This window comes from Rhipicephalus sanguineus, unplaced genomic scaffold, assembly GCF_013339695.2.
Source record: "Rhipicephalus sanguineus isolate Rsan-2018 unplaced genomic scaffold, BIME_Rsan_1.4 Seq239, whole genome shotgun sequence".
Classification (NCBI taxonomy): Eukaryota; Metazoa; Arthropoda; class Arachnida; order Ixodida; family Ixodidae; genus Rhipicephalus; species Rhipicephalus sanguineus.
In genome coordinates, this window is record NW_023614840.1 from 189358 (window position 1) to 208075 (window position 18718).

General features: G+C 43.3%; 1 protein-coding gene across 1 annotated transcript in view; it reads left to right on the forward strand.

Annotated features, from left to right (window-relative positions):
• Positions 1 to 17997, forward strand: part of LOC119376826 (exocyst complex component 5-like) — an 88880-nt gene extending 70883 nt beyond the window's left edge. The window contains 4 exon segments of the mRNA XM_049411491.1: positions 693 to 748; positions 751 to 854; positions 14379 to 14487; positions 17870 to 17997. Coding sequence (XP_049267448.1) covers positions 693 to 748; positions 751 to 854; positions 14379 to 14487; positions 17870 to 17997 — 397 coding nt within the window.
• Positions 17998 to 18718: the final 721 nt, after the last annotated feature.

Sequence of the window (18718 nt, forward strand, 5' to 3'; positions counted from 1 at the left end):
CTTACCTAGAATGGCCACACTGGAAAACCTCGGAATTGCAATGCACATGCGAATGTGCCGAAAATTAAAGTTCTCGTCGTTTATGCACCGGCCTGTTAGGCCAATGTAACCATATTGCAGCTAAGCAGGATTTCATACAACATGCCGACCAAGCAGGCAACATACAGCCTGGTGTTTCTCTTCTTGCTAGGGGAGGGCCTAGGCAATTCAGATGTGTGGGCACAGGCCAGTCAACTTGCATGGTGCAGAGAACAGCAAAGGTACCTTCTACTTGTTAGCCATGCTCTTAGGTTGGGAGCAACCTTATGCATGTAAGGCATAAGGTTGCTCACAACCTTATGCCTTACATGCATTGGCCTTTTCACCGTTGGCTGCCTGTTTTTCCTCGTTCCTTTCACTCCTATAAGGATGGTTTCTGAAACTTAACAACAGATCTAGAGTAGGCAGGGGTGCTCACAATACTACAACATGGACATTGTAATTCTTCATTGTCATTTCACACTAGATCTATTTGACACATAACTGTTAATTGACTGTGATGAATGTTTACCCTGCAGCTGCACATTTGGCATCATGAGAACAACATTGTGTCATACAGATCAATCCTTTTTTTAAGAGTCTTTGGAAAACACGCTTGAGCTGTTTTGTGTTGTTTCACTTGCCCATGCCTACCTGTCATTTCTTGTTTGCAGAATTCACGACCTTCGTCGTGACCTTCAAGCGAAGCTTGGTGCCCGTTCCAACATCAATATGCTCCAACAGTGGAGAACTTTGGTGGCGAGACATTTCTCTCTGAAGAAGTGGCCATCAATCTCCTGCAGGAGAGCAAGCTTGCCTTCCAACGCTGCCAGCTGGTCTGTCATTTGTGCACTGCATGTGCCCACTCATTTTCAGTGGACTTTTTCTCTATGATAACTTATGGGGCCATGCACGAACATCATACTTTATCTATGTAAAACACCTGTTTACTTTGGCATGCATATAGTGTTAGTGAGGGCTAATGCATGGGTGCAACAGCTGCGCCAATTTGATACAGTTCCTTATTGCTGCACCAAGCTGAGCCAAAACCGTTAAATTCGTTTAAATTGCACCGCGCTGTGCCAAAATGCCCAACCAGCCTCAAAATTTTCTCAGTTGCACTAATCTTAGAAAGAAATGGAGGCTGTGTTGGCCACCTGCAGTTGGGGCATCATTATCCAATTCAGTCCAGACGCGCAGAAAAGGCGTAGGTGCGCTTCGCGTTGGGCACCCGAAAACTTTCTTTTTTTCTGCTGGTTGCAATGCTGATCCACATGGACATTGGGAAATCAAAGTGGAAGCTCTGCCTAAAAATGTTAATGCCAGCTGATGTATTTGGGGAAAGATGGACCATTTCCCTGTTGTGCAAAAGGCTCCTGAATTTTGAGAAAACCTCCCGCTTGTGCTGAGATGGCCGTAAACCTCCCAGTAAATAACCCTAACCTCACCGCGAAAGAAAGAAAAAGGAACAGTGGTTTTAAAATTTCCTGGCCTTGTTTCTGTCGCACTACATTGTTGCCGTGCGGAAAAGGGTACTAAGGTTTAGAAGGGGCTATTAGTACTAGCCATCACGAGACACAGCACATTTTGTTCCTTAATTACTCATTCGTGCACGTGCCGCATAGTTACAAGTACTAGTATGATCTATGACGTCTAAAAAATTACTGGCTATCATTGAGAGCTGTGTATGACATTTCTGCGGTTCTGACAAACAAGGAAAAACTTGTGCCACTTTTCACCGCCCCCAGTCACTCCTGTTTACGAATCTCGTGAATTTCGAAGTTGCCAGGTCCACATTAGCATTTGCAGCACCTGTTTATTGATTTGACAGGCGCGGCAAATGCTAATGTGGACTTGGCCATTGTTTGCACTGTGGGGGGAGTTCACACATACCACTTGCACGAGTTAGCTGATGTCAAGTTAGCTTTGCACGAGTTAGCTGATGTCGAACGGTTTGTACATATTTTTGTTTTCTTTTCGAAAAGTAAGATTCTTTGTTATACTGCTCCAAATTTGGGATTTTGTGCTAAAAAAATGCAGTTTTTTTTGTCCCCTTAACCTGCTCCAAATTTGGATTTTTTGTGCTCCAAAGCAACATACTGCTGCTACAAAAATTGCTCCAGATCCTATTTCAGCTGTTGCATCCCTGCTAATGTGCATTTTCATGCTTCAATATTGTTGTAAAAGAATGCAGTCCCTATTTTCCAACAATCCTCTGTGCCACTCCAGCTTGATTTCATAAAGTGAAAGCTAGGGATAGGCGAATATTCGGACGCTTCGAATATTAGAGCGAATAGTACAATATTCGAATTCACTTTGACACGAATTTACAGTTTTTGAAATTTCAAAGTATTCGAAATGAACGAATATTTGAGCACATATAACCCATTTGTAAAGGTGGTTTCACTGCAGCATGGGGGTGCTATGCCATGAAACCATCCATCCAGGGGGCATACACACTGCCACGAATTCACACTTCCAATGTTAAAAGTACATATTATCTTCACCTCAATTATTTTTTAAGTTTAAAAGCATGTTATACAGACTAATATGCACTAAGTATAGTAATTTTTAAAACTTAACATATTGCACCAGTTATAACTCGCACCCTACTGCTATACAAATCTTGCTACTATTCGAAGTTGCTTCCACTTCACTTCGAACCAAAAAAGTGACAATCACACATGCCTAGTTCCAATTCTTAAGCCCCGCCACGGTGGTCTAGTGGTTATGGCGCTCGGCTGCTGACCCGAAGGTCGCGGGATCGAATCCCGGCCGCGGCGGCTGCATTTTCGATGGAGGCGAAAATGTTTGAGGCCCGTGTACTTAGATTTAGGTGCACGTTAAAGAACCCCAGGTGGTCGAAATTTCCGGAGCCCTCCACTACGGCGTCTCTCATAATCATATCGTGGTTTTGGGACGTTAAACCCCAGATATTATTATTATTATTCCAATTCTTAAGAATATTGGGCAATTTATTTGGGTCATGACAAAAATGCTCAATTTTCTTAATGATATGTGATATATACTATTTAAACTATTTACTTCAGAATTATTTTACTAAATCAATATTTGCTTCGAATTTGCTTCGAACCTCAAACTTACTATTCACCCATCCCTAGTGTAAACATTCTTAGCCCATGAGTGCATTTAGCAATCCATCCTTGGAAGTTTCTCAGCGCCTGGTTCTGTCAGTTTCTTAGTTTGAATTTCTTTATCAGGCGCTAATAACTTATGAACATTGTAAACGAAAACCATTGTTCATGCTTAGTGCAACACATCATGTTTCATGCCACTGAGAGTGACTGTCTTGGTGTCATACGAAACCTCATTTCTCTGGCACCTCTCTGCTCCCCTTGTCAGCTTCATTTCATGAAGATACTCAAAACCACAAGCAATATAACCAAGTGATGCTCGCTATCCTGACGTGTGTGGCACAATTGATTGGGGCCTGGCAGTAAAACTTTCACCTAGCTTTGTGAACATATGACCTTCATTGTAATTCATTCTTGGATACCATATATAGTTGCATAATTTGAGCCATGTGTAAAGTGTGCCCCCCTAAAGTATCACCCTGATCATTGAAAGAAAAAAAAATCCGATAGATCCCACGCACCATGGGAATCGATGTAATGCAAAACAGCCAGCAGAGAGCTGCATACATGACCTTATTTCTCTTTGAGCAAAATGAAGTCATTCATGTCATGACATCATGATCTAGTTCACTATGTATCCCATGTTTGTCATGCGTGCATGCATGTACAATCTTTTATATAATGAAATGTATATTCTGGTATATACAATGCATGACCTGTCATTTATGTTTGCCATGCACTCATGTCATGCCATACCAATTTTGGTGTATATGCAGTTAACAAAACGGCCTGAAGTGCATCAAGACATTGTCATGTAAATCATGCCGTACATGGCATGCATATTATGATCTGCGTGTTAGGACCTGTCACTTATGTTCGTGATACAGTCACGCAATACCAATTTTGGTGCATACCAAACTAGCGAAATGGCCGCGAGCACACCATGAGCGTGGCATATAAATCATGCTGTACATGAAATGCATATCGTGATTGTCACGTTACCACCTGTCACTTACATTCGTCATACAGTCGCGGCGCGCAATACGAATTTTCATGTATATCAAGCTAGCGAAACGGCCGCGAGCGTGCCATGTTCGTGGCATGTAAATCATGCTGTGCATGACATGCATGTCATGATTTTCATGTTAGCACCTGTGATATATAATCTTCATACAGTGACGTCAGTCGATACCAAACTTCGTACACGTCAAAATAGTGAAACGGCCACAAGCGCACCATGAGAGAGGAATGTATGTCGTGGCGTACATGACATGCATGTCATGATTTTCATGTTACCACCTGTCATTTATATTTGCCATAGAGAAATGGCTCATTGTACCAATTTCCACACATCATCTCCGGGCCGCAAGTGCCCGGAGATGATGTCATGTAAATCATGCTGTACATGACATGCGTGTCATGATTTTCATGATAGGACCTGTCACTTATGTTTGTCATACGCTCTTGTCATGCCATACGAATTTCGGTATATATCAAGTTAATGAAACGGCCGCAAGAGCACAAGCACCGTGGCATGTAAATCATGCCATTCATGACATGCATGTCATGATTTTCATGTTATGACCTGTCATTTATGTCCGTCATACAGTCTTGTTATGCCATACCAGTTTTGGTATACATCCTGTGTGGCTTTGGCTACCTTGTGGCTACCCAGCACCTCCACCAAAAATATAATAAAAATACTGGGCCGGGAGCGTCCGAACAGGGACAGCAAGAGCTGTACAGGTGTAGGCAGCGTTGCAGCAAACACAGGCAGGGCAGCTCCAGCTCATGCCTTGAGCAGAGCTGGCGATGTAGCTGCAGCGCTGCGCATTCCTCTTCGCTACAATCCCGTTACCAAAACGGCCAGCAGAGCACGAAGTTGTAGGTGGCTAGATGGACGGACGGATGGGCGGGCGGGCGGGCGGTGCTTATAGTAGCAGAAGTTCGCTAAGAAATGCTTCGCATTTAAAACATTTATACTCGCATGATCTACACGTCCTGTAACGTCGCTCAGCTAGTGCATGCAACATAGGCTTTGGTAGAATGGCGTGGCTGTGACACTGCACACGTGCTTGAGGCTGCATGCAGAAAACAAGATTTGGGGAGAAATTTTCTACTGGAGAATTGTATACTGCAAAACCTCATTAATATGCACCTATATTGAAAAGTACTAACAGCTAAATTGTACTTGTGATGAATTCTAGATTCAGTCTCCACAAAGTCTGATGGCCACTACTGCATGCCGCGATCACTTTTTGCAAGGTTAACATTTTGCAAGCCACCCCTCAACTTGCGGTGTGGCTGATGCCACTGCATGCGTACTGCAAGAGGTCTTGTGCATTTCCATTAAGTGCACAAACTGGCAACCAATGATTCCAACTTGAGCACAAGTGCAGTGATGCTTTTACGAATAAGCATTGGAAATGCACAAGGCAGGATAGTGGTCACCAGGGCTAGTGCAACTTATTGCAGACAGAGTTATCAGAATAAGCATCTATCTGCTTGGAAGCTCGTGTGATGTAATAAAGTGTACTGCAGGATTTTAATAACATGAAACTTGGGCACGTTGGTGATGCATCGTGAACCACGGCGAAACTACCAAAGCAAGGACAATAAGAAGAAGGACAAACAACGCGCAGACTTACAACTGGCTCTCTTGAACATAACAAAAAACACAGTAGATCCCTCCGTCATAGGAATCGCTATAACACATAAGTGAAACGTGTCTTTGCAGAATTAGTTGAATGTTTCTCATACATTGATAATGCGAGAGCTTGCACAACATCTATCGGTGTTTGGCAGCTGTAGCACCGCTTGATGTGGATGCACCCACATTGACGCCTGGTGGCACATCTCCATCCTAATGACTAACGTCCATGAACATTTAAACCTTTGTGGTAGCTGTAGTAGTTAACATACACCTGGACACAGCATATGGTAAATCCTGTGCAAAGATGGCTTCAGCATGCACATAATAAACACTAACTTGGCATGCACTCTTTCAAAGTGTCGTCATTTGAGGCGAGAAACGGCAAGGTGTGTGTTCCCTAGTAGTCGGTGCCATTGCACTCGAAGCTGTAGGTGGCGGATGAACACCGTTAGTTCATTTTGAAGCGGGCCTACGCTGGCAAGGAGGCATCACACGGTGACACGAAAGGCAAATCACATAACTGCGTCGTCAACGAATCGAATCACTGTGGACACTGCATTTCACCGACCATAAAGTTTTCTACAATATTGCAGCGAAAGCCTCTGCCTCGCTGAGACTACCGAAACGCTCACAGTCGGTGCTCGTTAGTGTCGTGATGTATTACTCGTGGCCTCCGAGATTGGCTCTGGCAACGCGCCGTCGCTAGTGTTGCTCAGGCCGTTCCATTCGCATGGGGAGAGCGTAATCAGAGAAAGCAGTGTGACAGCCAGAAGAATGTAGGTTTTTACATGCTGAGCTTCTTTACTGAGCTTTAGTGTTCCTCACTGCGTGCACGCACCCCCCTTAATGCGGAGAATGCACGCATTAAGGCACCCTACTGAGCTTGGGCTAAAGTTGCCATCCCCTGGAATGTTAAAGGGGAACTCCGGCGCACTTTTGACCGTATTGAGAAGCCGTTTTCAAATAGTAATAACAGCCCTGTAACAGCTAGGGTGGTTCAATTTGCTGAGAGACTTGTCAATAATTTTAAATAAGCAATAAAAGACGAGTCAAAACCGAAACCGAAACAGGGAGTTGCTCCGTGCTGGGCATGTGATGACGTGACAAAATACGCTACACACCTCCATAGCTAGCCAGGGTGTAAACATAGCACACGTGCTTCACCTATCGTGCGAAAGGCAAGCTGGCAATGTCATCCGACGCGGAATCAAGCTGTGCCAGCCCGTTTGATCTTACCAGTGACAAGTTCAGCGATGATTGCAGCTACTATCAGAGTGCAGAAGCATCGCTTTTTGATTTCAACCCACCGGCGCGTGATGTAGCTGACATGCCCCGCATCAATCTCCTCATTGCTCAATATTGTGCGTGTTTACTGAAGACCCGATGTCAACGAAGACTAACACGCCATGCAGCTAACAAAACTGAACAACTGTGCTCGCGTTGTCGTCGCCTCATAGAAGAAAGTGCGCACTGCATCTGTCTGCTGGACGAGGCGGGGCTGGAAAAGAATAGGCACGTTACGTCACATACACAGGGTAGCCCACATTTACGGGCGTGATGCCGGAATTGGCTACCAGTTTTAAAATTTGTTTTCTGAAAAACGAAATGACTCACGGTAGTACAATTTGACGCATATCGTCAGGGTACCGAAGAGAACATACGTTGAAAGTTTTATTGAAATCGGTGAATATCGAAAAATCAACGGGGTTCTCCTTTAAAGAATTAACAGAAAGATCACACCAGGGCCAGGCTAGAAATGCAACGGGAAACGCGACACGAGTCGTGCACCCCCTCTAATCTGGCCGTGATTCCTCACAGTTTGAGCAGGGAATGTAGAGTGACAGCCAGGTGAGCATCGCAGAGCTATTTTTTTAATATGGACGAATGCTATGAGCGAGGCTTAGGCAAAAGCCGCCACCTCGTGGTGTAAGGCGTTGACGAAATTACACTTGTTTTGGAAACGTGCCGAATGAGATGGCCATAGCAACGATGCAATGGTGCATTGCCGGAGCTAATCGCGGAGGCCGTGCATTACTTCACTCTAACGCTCCCAGACGGTGACACCACCCCGCGAAGCAAGAGCACTGTGCAAGGAAACTGAGAGATAAAGGCGCGTCCGTGAAGCCTCCCAAGTGTGTGAGCGTGGCGCAGTAGTTAGAGCGTCCGTCACCTATCGTCGTGAACCGAGAGGTCGTGGGTTTGACTCCCGTTTATGGAACCTTTTTTCTTTGCCACCTGATTGTGTGCATTTTGCTGACGCATTTCCGTAAAAGAAATACGACGTATTTCCATGAAGGAAATATGTCATAAAGGTCTTAGTGGACCCTGGCATAAAACACTTCCACTTTCACTTTATTTCCTTAAAGGCCCCATGTGGGGGTGGGTGTACAATAAGGATGCATGGCACTTGACCATTCAGGACGAGAAATGCACTATTACCCCCGTATTCAGAGACGCTCCTTGACTTGAACTTGACTTGCCACCGCCTTAAGGGAGCGCGTTTGAAATGCATTTGTGCTGCCTTGGCACCGCCCAAAGGCAGCGCGTTCGAAACGCATTGAAGGCGGTGGCAAGTCAAGTTCAAGTTAAGGAGCGTTTCTGAATACGGGGGTTACAGCTTGAATGAAAGCTTCTGGGTCGGTGATGGCAACGATGACGTAGGGAAGGTCGTTCCAATCTACAATGGTGCGTGGGAAAAAAGAAGACGACAAGGTGAGAGTGTGGGTTTGGTGGTGAGCAACACTTAAGGAATGGCCTGTACAAGGTGATAGTGCGATGTAAGGTGCCTGATTGAGTGAACTATGGTACATTTTGTGAAAAGGAGATAGGCTGGCAATGCGACAGGAAAGGGTGGGCAGGCCTGTTTCCACCTTTAGTGGGTATACACTTAACGTTGTATGAATATGATGAGTGAATGAACCTGATGGCACGGTTCTGCACCATCTCCGCTGCATCTGTGATATAACTTTGATGAGGGTTCCAGGTTGTGGATGCGAATTCAAGTTTTGGACGAATTAAGGACTTGTAGGCAGTGAGTTTAACATGAGGAGGGGCGTTTCGTAAATGACGCCTGAGAAAGCCAAAGTCTTGTTACTGGATGAGATTATGTTGGACACATGCGGAAACCAATTAAGACCTTTGGAGATGGTGACACTTAGATATTTTAAGTTATTAACAGTTTCAGTCCGAGTGTTAACAATTTTGTACGGATAGAGGAGAGGGTTAGGTGAACGGGTGAAGGACATTGCTTTACATTTACTGGGGTTAAGAACCATGATCCAGCGATCGCACCAGTTCACATAAAAAACAGCTCGTGTTAAAAAACAAAGAAAAAAGTCATGGGCTTTTCCAAGGACCCTTAACATCATGCACATTCCTCACTCACTACAAACACCTGTTCGTCTAACCCTTTGAGGGTCGATTTTTTTCGCGAAATGCACTCTAAAAATGTGTAATTCATTTATTGCTGAAATAAATTTTTCTGACAATTCTATTTAACAAAAGAATGGTCTCGTGACCGTAAAGTGATAAAAAAATCATTTTTGTTTACATACACATGGTTTATTCGTGAGTAACATCAAGCAAAATCCTAAAAAAACACTTTTATGATTTTTTATAAATAAAAATTATACGTTGTATTAAACATAGCTCACAGACATACAAAAATACACTTGGGGAATAGTCCACATCGGAAGAATCGCCACTCGACTCACTAGCAGCAGAGCAACTGGCACGCACTTTCATAGCGTAAGCGAACTGTGTGAGTGAGTGCACTGAGGAAAACTGTATGGTTGTGCACGCGTTTGGAAAGCAAAACAAGTGAAAAAGCTGTAATAATCCTTCGGCTTCTTGCCAATGAGACGGAGTTAGTTTTTCCGAGTCCCCAGAACAGGGAACTCAACTACAGCGGCATTGTTTGTGTAATTTAACGCCCCGGGGAGCAATAAATGAGAGAGTAACAAGCGGTCACCCTTTGAGAGATTAGAAGCCAGACAGCCATCAGCTTTGCAGGTGCGAGAAGTGATAACCACCCAAAGGACGAAACCAAAACCAGCCGCACCACGCGTGCTCGGATGCGCAAGGGAAAGCCGGCGCACTGCTTTGGAAAAAAGAAAAAAAGAAAAAATTGGAGACACACCGGCACATGAAAAAAAATTCGACGTATTCCCGAAGTGTGGCAGCACATGCCAAGCAAGAGAAATCATCGAAAAAGGCACACAAAACCAGCTGACCGCGCCCGCGCGCACTCAGATGAGTAAGCGAAAGCTGGCGCGCTGCTTTGGAAAGACAAAAAAACTACAATGGAGAGACATCGGCGCATGAAAACAATTCCACATAGTATTTCCAAAGTGTGGAAGCAAATGCCAAGCAAGAGAAACGATCGAAAAAGGCGCGCGTTTTAAACATACAGGCATGTCATACATGTACGGCAAAAACCCTTTGGCGCCTGTTAGGTTATGCTGTACATGTGCGGCGTAAACCCTCAAAGGATTAATGATATGGCAATAGTGACACTGTACTGGAACGTTAAAGGACTAATGCACAGTGTCGATGATATAACTAAGCTGCTATCTGAATACCAGCTGAAGGTGGTCTGTTTGCAGGAGACACATTTAAATTTCACTCAAAAAAATTTCCTAAAGCAATACACCATTTTTTCTAAAAGACTATGACGGCGTTGACGTGTATCTGGGTGTGTAGTAATAATAGCAGATAGGTCTATTGCTTGCCAACATCTGGCCCTACACACGCACTTTGTGACAGTATCAATAAGAGCAAATCTTTTTCAACTAGCTGGTCATTGTCCGCTCCATATACATACCTCCTTATTACACGATCAATAAAACAGTGTTTTATAACCTTGTTGACCAGCTCCTGGAGCCTTTAATCATTGTCGGTGACTTTAATGCCCACAGCAGTCTCGAGAGAGACTCAAGGTGCGATGCAAGGGGTATATTTACTAAAAATTTTTAGTAAATATACCCTCTGCGCTGTGTATGTCACCACTTCACTTTGTCCATGTTATTTGGCGCTAAGTTTAATAATGAAAAATTTTTAACAGCAAAGCTGTTTAGCAAATCGTTCCTTGCGAGTCAATCACATCATCTTAGTGGGTATGTGCCACTGTGCGGCTACCTGAGAACAAGTACAGAGAGAGAGGGAGAAAGAAAGAAAGATATAAAGAAAGAGAAAAGGAGAAATTCTTGCCAAAAGAAAATTCTTCGCAAGGCGGGATTCAGGCCAGCGAATCTACGATATGAAGGCGAGCGTCCTAACCACTCGGCTATCCAGGCACGCTAGCAGAGCACAGCATAGCCTTGTATAGTATAGTGGAGCAAGGGGGTGGGAAAGGGAATTGAGCGTGAGTAGGAAAGATGTAATGGTGAGGAGGAGGGAAAGGAGGGGAGAGTAAAGTGTAGCACAAAAAGAATGGGAAGTAGATAGAAATAAGTGCAGAGAGGACATCAACGAAAGAGAGAGAAAAGAAGATAGAAAGCAAGCATCGCGTCGTCTACCGACTAGATACCGCACCACCTGGCCAAGCTGCGCATGCGCAGTAGCTAAGCCACGCCCACCATCAGGGACATCGTGTGCAACCTCCACTCTATAGTGCATAGCGTGGCTGCGTACTCCCAAGGAGGAAGCCGCGCATCTCAGAAGCTGGACGTGTCAGTCGACGGGGAGTATAAGCGGCGACGGGTTCATGCTTCGCTGTGCCAAGCTTTGTGCGATTTAGTGCAAACTGCCCACAATTTTTTTCTTAAACTCTTATGTAGGTCTTTTCAATAAGAAGTAACCCACTTGTTACAATAGCTCACAACTCATACTCTTCTATCGACTTAGTGAATTGCTTTGCCATGCTTTTTCCGTATTTACACTGGAAAATATATATACCTTTGTAAGTGACCACTTTCCTTTAGCTTTGAATCTTTTAAAGCGAGAAGAATGTATTTAGTTTGCACTGCAGTAGAAGCTGGCTTCAGCAGATTGGGAGCTTCTTAATCAATTAACACTAGATTTTACCACTGAACTTGCCATAGATGATGCTGTTAAATATTTGACCAATTTTAGCACATGCGTCGCAGAAAAATGCATCCCATAAACAGAACATACCTCACTTAAAAGATGAGTGCCCGGGTGGAATGATGAATGCAAGCTGGCAGGGAAGAAACAAATATTTTGTCAGTACCCAACTGCAGAAAATCTCATGGTCTAAAAATAGGGAAGGCGTACGCGTTGACAGGCTAGGAGGGCATCAGTACGCCTGCCAGCAGCTTAGCGGCACATTACAAGAAATGTTCTGGTAATGCATTTTGTGAAACAACAGCTGTCGTAGCCCGTTCCGGAGAAAAAAAAAACAGTTTGAGAAATTTTAGAGGCACTGAGCATTATGGAAGAAGGAGAGGATGCTTGTGTTAACGCTCCTTCCATCGTCCTAACGGCGTCTGAGGCAAATTTTGTAGAAAAAACGCGCTAATTTTGACCTGATCTTGCTTCTGCGATAGCATCCTCTTTTTACTTTTTTCTTTTTCCCTCTTTGGTGTAATCAACGCTCTGCCCCATCGATCTTTTTTCTGAGCTTCCGTGCATGGTCATTTAACACACCCCTTTCTCACGGTCATGTTTTTACATACAATAAACCAGTTGGTAGTTTGCGCTTGAAGTCGTGTGTCCTGTAGTCCTGTAGTTGTAGTCATGTGTCCTGTAGTCCTGTCGTTCTGTACTGTGTTTGTGTTAACTAAGCACATCTTTGAAAATGAATGAACACCAACTAGCCCACCTAATAGCTCTCTGCATATTGCACCTTTACATATTTCTTTAAAGTGAATGCAAACTCTGAACACCCCACCCATACCGTCATCAGTGATACCACCAGTGCCATGCTTTTTCACAACTGACAGAGACCGAGGGAGCCCTTCCCAATACGAGTGAGGAAACTAAGCCAAGAGTTGGGCATTCCACTTCTTGAATACAACGTCATGGCTCCAGTAAAGCTTCTGCCGCCCTGGCAGTGACATCATTCATTGAAGTCACCAAGCATGCCCCCGACGTACATATTAAAAAGCTATTTCTGGAAGTCTGAGCAAAATACTCGTGTCCAAAATTCTACACAGATGTGTGCAAGTCGCATGCTGAGGTCTCCTGCACAGGTGTTGGTTCGGCGTTTACGGAAAACAACGTTCTTCATGCGGAAGCTAGTGCTTTCACTGCTGAGGCCTATGCAGTAATGGCTGCTATACAACAAATTAAGAGAGCAAAGCTACATAAAGTTGTGATATTTACAGACTTCTTAAACATTATGAAGTCTCAAACGTCTTCCAGAAAACATAAAAATCCAGTTTTAAAGAATCTGTATTCACCCTTGTGTGCAGCACACACATCCAACCAGGGTGTCATCATATGCTGGGTGTCAGGTCATTGAGACATCGAGGGCGATGTTCTTGCAGACAAAACCACTCAATCTACAGGAGCAAGGCCTTGTGGCTGTGCTACGGCTCTCTCTGTCACGAATTTGAGACCAACTATTCGTAGAAATATAAGACAGCTCTGGCAATACTTGTGGGATGCTGAAACTCATAACAAGCTACATCTAGTAAAACCGCAGTTTGGACCTGCACCTCTACTATCAAAATCACATCGAACCAACGGTTGTCCTGCAGACTGAGGATAGGGCACACATTCGGTGCACACAACTTTTTGTTGACTGGTAGTGAACCGCCTGTATGAGACAGATGGGGGGACATTCTTTCCATTCTCCACGTGCTTCTGGAGTGTCCTGGAGCTGAGCCTGTGAGGAAAAAGCACTTTTTCGTAGCCTACAGGCAGCATTACACCCGGCAATGGAACAACTTTGCAGCATCACGTCTGTTCTGCACTTCTTTAGAGACACTTTTACATTGCAGATCATTGGCCCTAGACATTTGTAACTCGGCCTCCCTTGGGAGGTCGTTGTTATGAGGCTATATAATGTAAGCACACACCTTTATGCCTTTGTGTGCAAGAGCTTAGCGCGGTCGTTGTGCTCGCAGTATTGACAAGTTTTATTATATCACCCATGCGTTTTTTTCGTACTGCATGGCATATGTCAACCGACAGCACACTTTTATTGTACATGCACTTTACGTCTTTCAGGGCTATTTTTTGGGGGCCACTATACTGCCATTACCACTAGTCATTTCATTGCATGTCCAACCATTTCCTTGGCACTCTTTGGCCATACTTGGCCCTTTGCACCAGTGGCCACGCACCTGAATGGGAACTTTCACAGCTCTGCAGGCACTAATTAAATTCAAGACAACTCTCATTGGCACTAACCAATACGTTGGCATTTAGTGTCGTAGTGAGGTCAGTGTGTTGTCATTGCATAGACCACCAGGCGTAACTGAGCTGCTGATGCAGCACTAAAACATTTATCGCGTCAGTGGAAATGTTAGTGGCTGAGATTCTTATTACAGCTCACTCTTTTCAGTGTGCTTTTTTTCTGTGAACTCAGTGGGAAGATATTTCCAATTGCTTTGAAATCACATTTTTGTATCCTGCATTTTTTGTGTAGAAAAGTGTTGCCCAAATTTTTGTGGACAGGAGTGAGCAAATTCTCCAAATTTCTGCAGTTGTCCAAGCCTACAGAGCTGCCAAAAAGTGTGGCACAGATTTTTGACATACTGCTGAATGGACTTTGCATTGAGCACATCCACTATGCCCTGGAGATTGGCCTTAGGGGTGAGTTTCTTGCACTTCTTAGATGTAGCCAATTTCTCATTGGCAGTTTTTCCCTCAGAACTACTGCTTAATCCATACACGTTTGCCACTCTCCTTAAGATTGTATGCTGTTTATATATGTGTGCTTTTCGGGCCTGTAAGCTGTTCTAAATAAATGAATAAATAAGCTGTGTTGAAAATGCTGTATTGGGCATTCAAACGTAGCAGTTGAATAGTCACAAATTTATTCCAAACTCTCTAAACCTTCCTGAATTCGTCGGGCATATTGCTTTGTTGTTAGGCCACTAATATTTCAGTACAAACAATTTTCTATTACAGCGGCATGTTCTTAAGGTGTGCCAAAATGTATATAAAGCCTTCAATAAATTTCAGTCAAAGAGTGTTTCTTTGTGGCATATCATGCCTTTGTTTTGTTCTCTTTTTCTTGGCAAAGGTGGCAACCCTAGCTCATATTGAATAAGGATAGAAAATTGGGTGAGTTGGTTTGTGTTCATGGTTTACAGCATGAAAGGACACGTACAAAAGAGGAGGCCAAATGACCTGAGTGCTGTCTTTTAACTGAATGCTGATTGAAAAGCACATGAATTCAAGAGACATGTGAGTGGGGAGCTTATGTGTTATCAAGAACAAACTCTTGATCACTGAGAGACACACAACTGCGCATACCTACTGATATGGAAGGCCTCAACAATGTCACTGGTGTGCTGTTCTGGGCCATTCATGAGAATTGCAGTGTCAGAAAAGTTAGAAGAACAAGCGAATCGACAACTGTGCTAGTTGGTTGAAGTGCATAGTTTAACTGAACTAAGTGCATGCCGACAAAGACAAAAAAAGGAAGGACAACTGTACAAGCGCTTACTCATAACTGAAAGATTTATTTAAAACAAAGAAGCATATAAATACAAAAAACTGACTTACGCATGCCTTTCAAGACAAAGGTTCTCGCAGGCAAACAATGAAAATGGTGGGTTAACTATGGCGATAAACTGTCAAGAAATACTATGAAGGAACACAAACTCCTTGTCATGTAACAAAACTGAAGGTTGGCCGATGCACTGGTCTCCTCTTTTTCTTATATGAAAAGCTTCAAAAAATTATTTCAGTGTCATGTAAAACAGGATAGCAACAGCACTCCCTGCAATGTGCTGTAAAATGTGAAGCTTCTGAAGACCTAAAGGGACACTAAAAGCAAATATTAAGTCTACGTTCATTGTTGAAATAGCGGTCCAGAAACCCCGTTGTGCTACTTTTGTGCCAAGGAAGTGCTTATTTTGAAATAAAATCACGTTTTAGTGGTCCGCATTGCGTTAGCGCACTTCAAATCACCCGCCTGAAATCAGTCTTTCACACGTCACTGCTGCCGTGCCCAACGTTGTACGTCTTTACTGCGCGACGGCGTGCACTGGCGGCGTGCACCATTCGGACATCCGGCAACATCACATGCATGCAGCATTTTGTCGAACTTTCTGTCAGAGTGACTTTCACGAGCGCGCAAAGCACGTGGCAGTACGCGATACTGAAACTACCACTGAGACGCGACCACGTGAGCGAAGCAGGGCGCCGGGCGAAGCGCAGTTCGGTGAAAACAGAATTTTTGGCAACGCCAAAGGTTCCTTTGGCAAAACGGAACCCATGGCAACGCCAAAGAGGTTATTTAATCAAACAGAAACGAACAAACAGCATTTTATTACGTCTCTTGATGCACGGAAGGTTCTTTTTTTATTGCTGCTAGTTTGATTACTAGTGATTAATTGTAGGCAGACTCTCATACCTCATCGGGATCATTTTGAAAATGTGCCGCTCGTGGCGCTCATCGTGTGATACATTTAGCTTAATTTCTCGCTAAGTAGGGCACTGCTGTTGATAATATTGCCATTTTAGACGTCATACATTGAGCTTTCACTCTGACATAAATTATTTGCCTTTAGTGTCCCTTTAATTGCATGCAATCTACAAATTTTTTGTTGTGTTTAACACGACATTGAGGAAGTTCCCTGCTGATATGTGGACAAAGTGATTGCAGTTTATTTTTTGCGGAGAAAAAACCATCGACATTGAACCTATTCCCTACTAACTTAATTTCATGGGGAATAGGGAATACCCCGTGCTCTCATTTATCCTTGCATTGCTGTTCCTGTGACTGCCCTCCTATCTTTTCTGACACTGCAATTCCCATGAACCATCCAAAACAGCGCATCCATGAAATCAACGGGACCTTTCATATCAGAAAGCATGTGTGTTTGTCAGGCTGAAATCTTGCTCACTGATCAACAGTTTGTCACCACTCACGTGTCTATTGAATTCATCGTCGTCCTTTGATTCTGTAACTGCGTTTTACTTTTGCGTGCTCTTCAGTAAACATTCAGGTTGAGAGACAGTGCTTGGGCCGTATAGTCTCCTCCTCTGTGCCCTTTCGCACTGTACACCATGTGTGCTCATACTGAAGTCAGTGTCTTTGTTGAACTTGCCACTACTGCATCCATCAGCTGCCGCAAAAGTATTATTTCAGAGAGTCATCCCTCTTGTCTTGGATATTGGCAATTATAAAGTTCTAAAATGCTATGTGTAATTTACTGCTTGCCTGTGGACTTCTCAGCTTTGGTTTGTTAAAAAGGTGAAATAAAACTTTTAGTCAGTTATATTAGTCAAACTTTCAGTCAGTTATATTGCTGCAATTTTGACCACCACCGTATTGCTAGTGGCTGTCACAAAACATGCTGTAAATGGGCGGCCTAATACAAGGTCTTTAAGGTGTTTGGCACCACCTGCCTTACATAGTACCACACAGTGTCAGAGGCCATGCATTCCTTTGCAGCACCTCTGCATGAATTAGCAGACTAACCTCCCTACCTTTCCCTCCTCTGCTTGAACGGCAATACTGGAATGTGCTCAGTGCCAACCTCCATTCTATGCATATTATAAGCTGTTGTCATGGGGTGCCAGTTGCTACAGTGCTGTGAAGGTCATCAATAAAAAAATTTATTTATTCGATACTTGCAACCCAACAGTGAGCTATTACAAAAGTGGAATGAATACGGTATAGGAACAAAAAGAACATGTGACAATTTCTTGCCAGTATGTGGAAAGGAAAAACACTATGAGTGGTATGCAAGAAGCAACACACACATATATATTTTTTCAAATTGCTCGAAGATTTTTATGGAGGAACATTGACCTTCGCCAACGTACACACATGCACAGGTGTGAATTTAGGTAATGCATATACTCTGTAATTTTTTCTTCAAAATCACCTGTATATGCTAATTTCTCTATAGTATCGTACAGTCTGTTCCATTCATTGATAGGAAAAATATCTAAACTGAAAGCATTTGGTATAGACAGAAAGATCTTCAAATGTGACGTGTTTTATTCTCCTCACCAGCCATACCTGTGTCCGAACCAAAGAATGAGCCAGAGATTTATTTCTTTGACACGGTCAGGCAGTGCAACTCCATTTACCAGCTGCTTGAGAAGCTCTTTAATAACAACGTGGCACCTCTGCTCCTGTGAGTATCCTCGCAATGCAGTCTATACGGAAGTGCACATATGCTTGGGCATGTTGGTAATTCATGTTCACTTTTATAGCACGCAATAAGAACATGGATTGGAAAGAATGATGCAGACACAGCGCTATGGAGCATATTTAGTGGCTTACTCTCATTGATTTGTGTGGCACTGTGCCAGTGACAAGAATGCTGCAGTTTAAATGCATCAGCATTTTGTATTGAATGGTTTCATTGTCATTTGTAGTAAATCACTGCAAGCAGCCCGTAAACACGAGGATAAATTGAATTGCTTAGCATCCTCTGTACTTATTTTGATGAGGTTTGTTGCTAGAATTTAGGCCATGTGCTTCTTTTCCCCCCAAATTCTAGCAGAACTATTTCTTGTGTAAACATTAGTATTATCATGTAAACTTCGTGCTCATATATGCTAAGTTTTTCTACTTCAGATGCTTTAATGTTGGCAATGTTTGTTTTTGATGGAGAATTATTTAAACTTTATGCTTGAACCTTTTCACAGATTGCTGATTTTTCTTTTTTTGCAATGTCTGTAAAAACTGTCATGCCCTAAATCAAAATTCTGCTTCCTGTTACATTGAATAGACTTTAGCTTTTTATTTTAAATGCTAATCAGAACTAACAGACAAGAAAGCCAAGGAAAGTATAGGGGATGTTATTTGTAGTAATTATGATGTAAATTTGAAGAAAGTAAAGTGGCCGAAAAGATA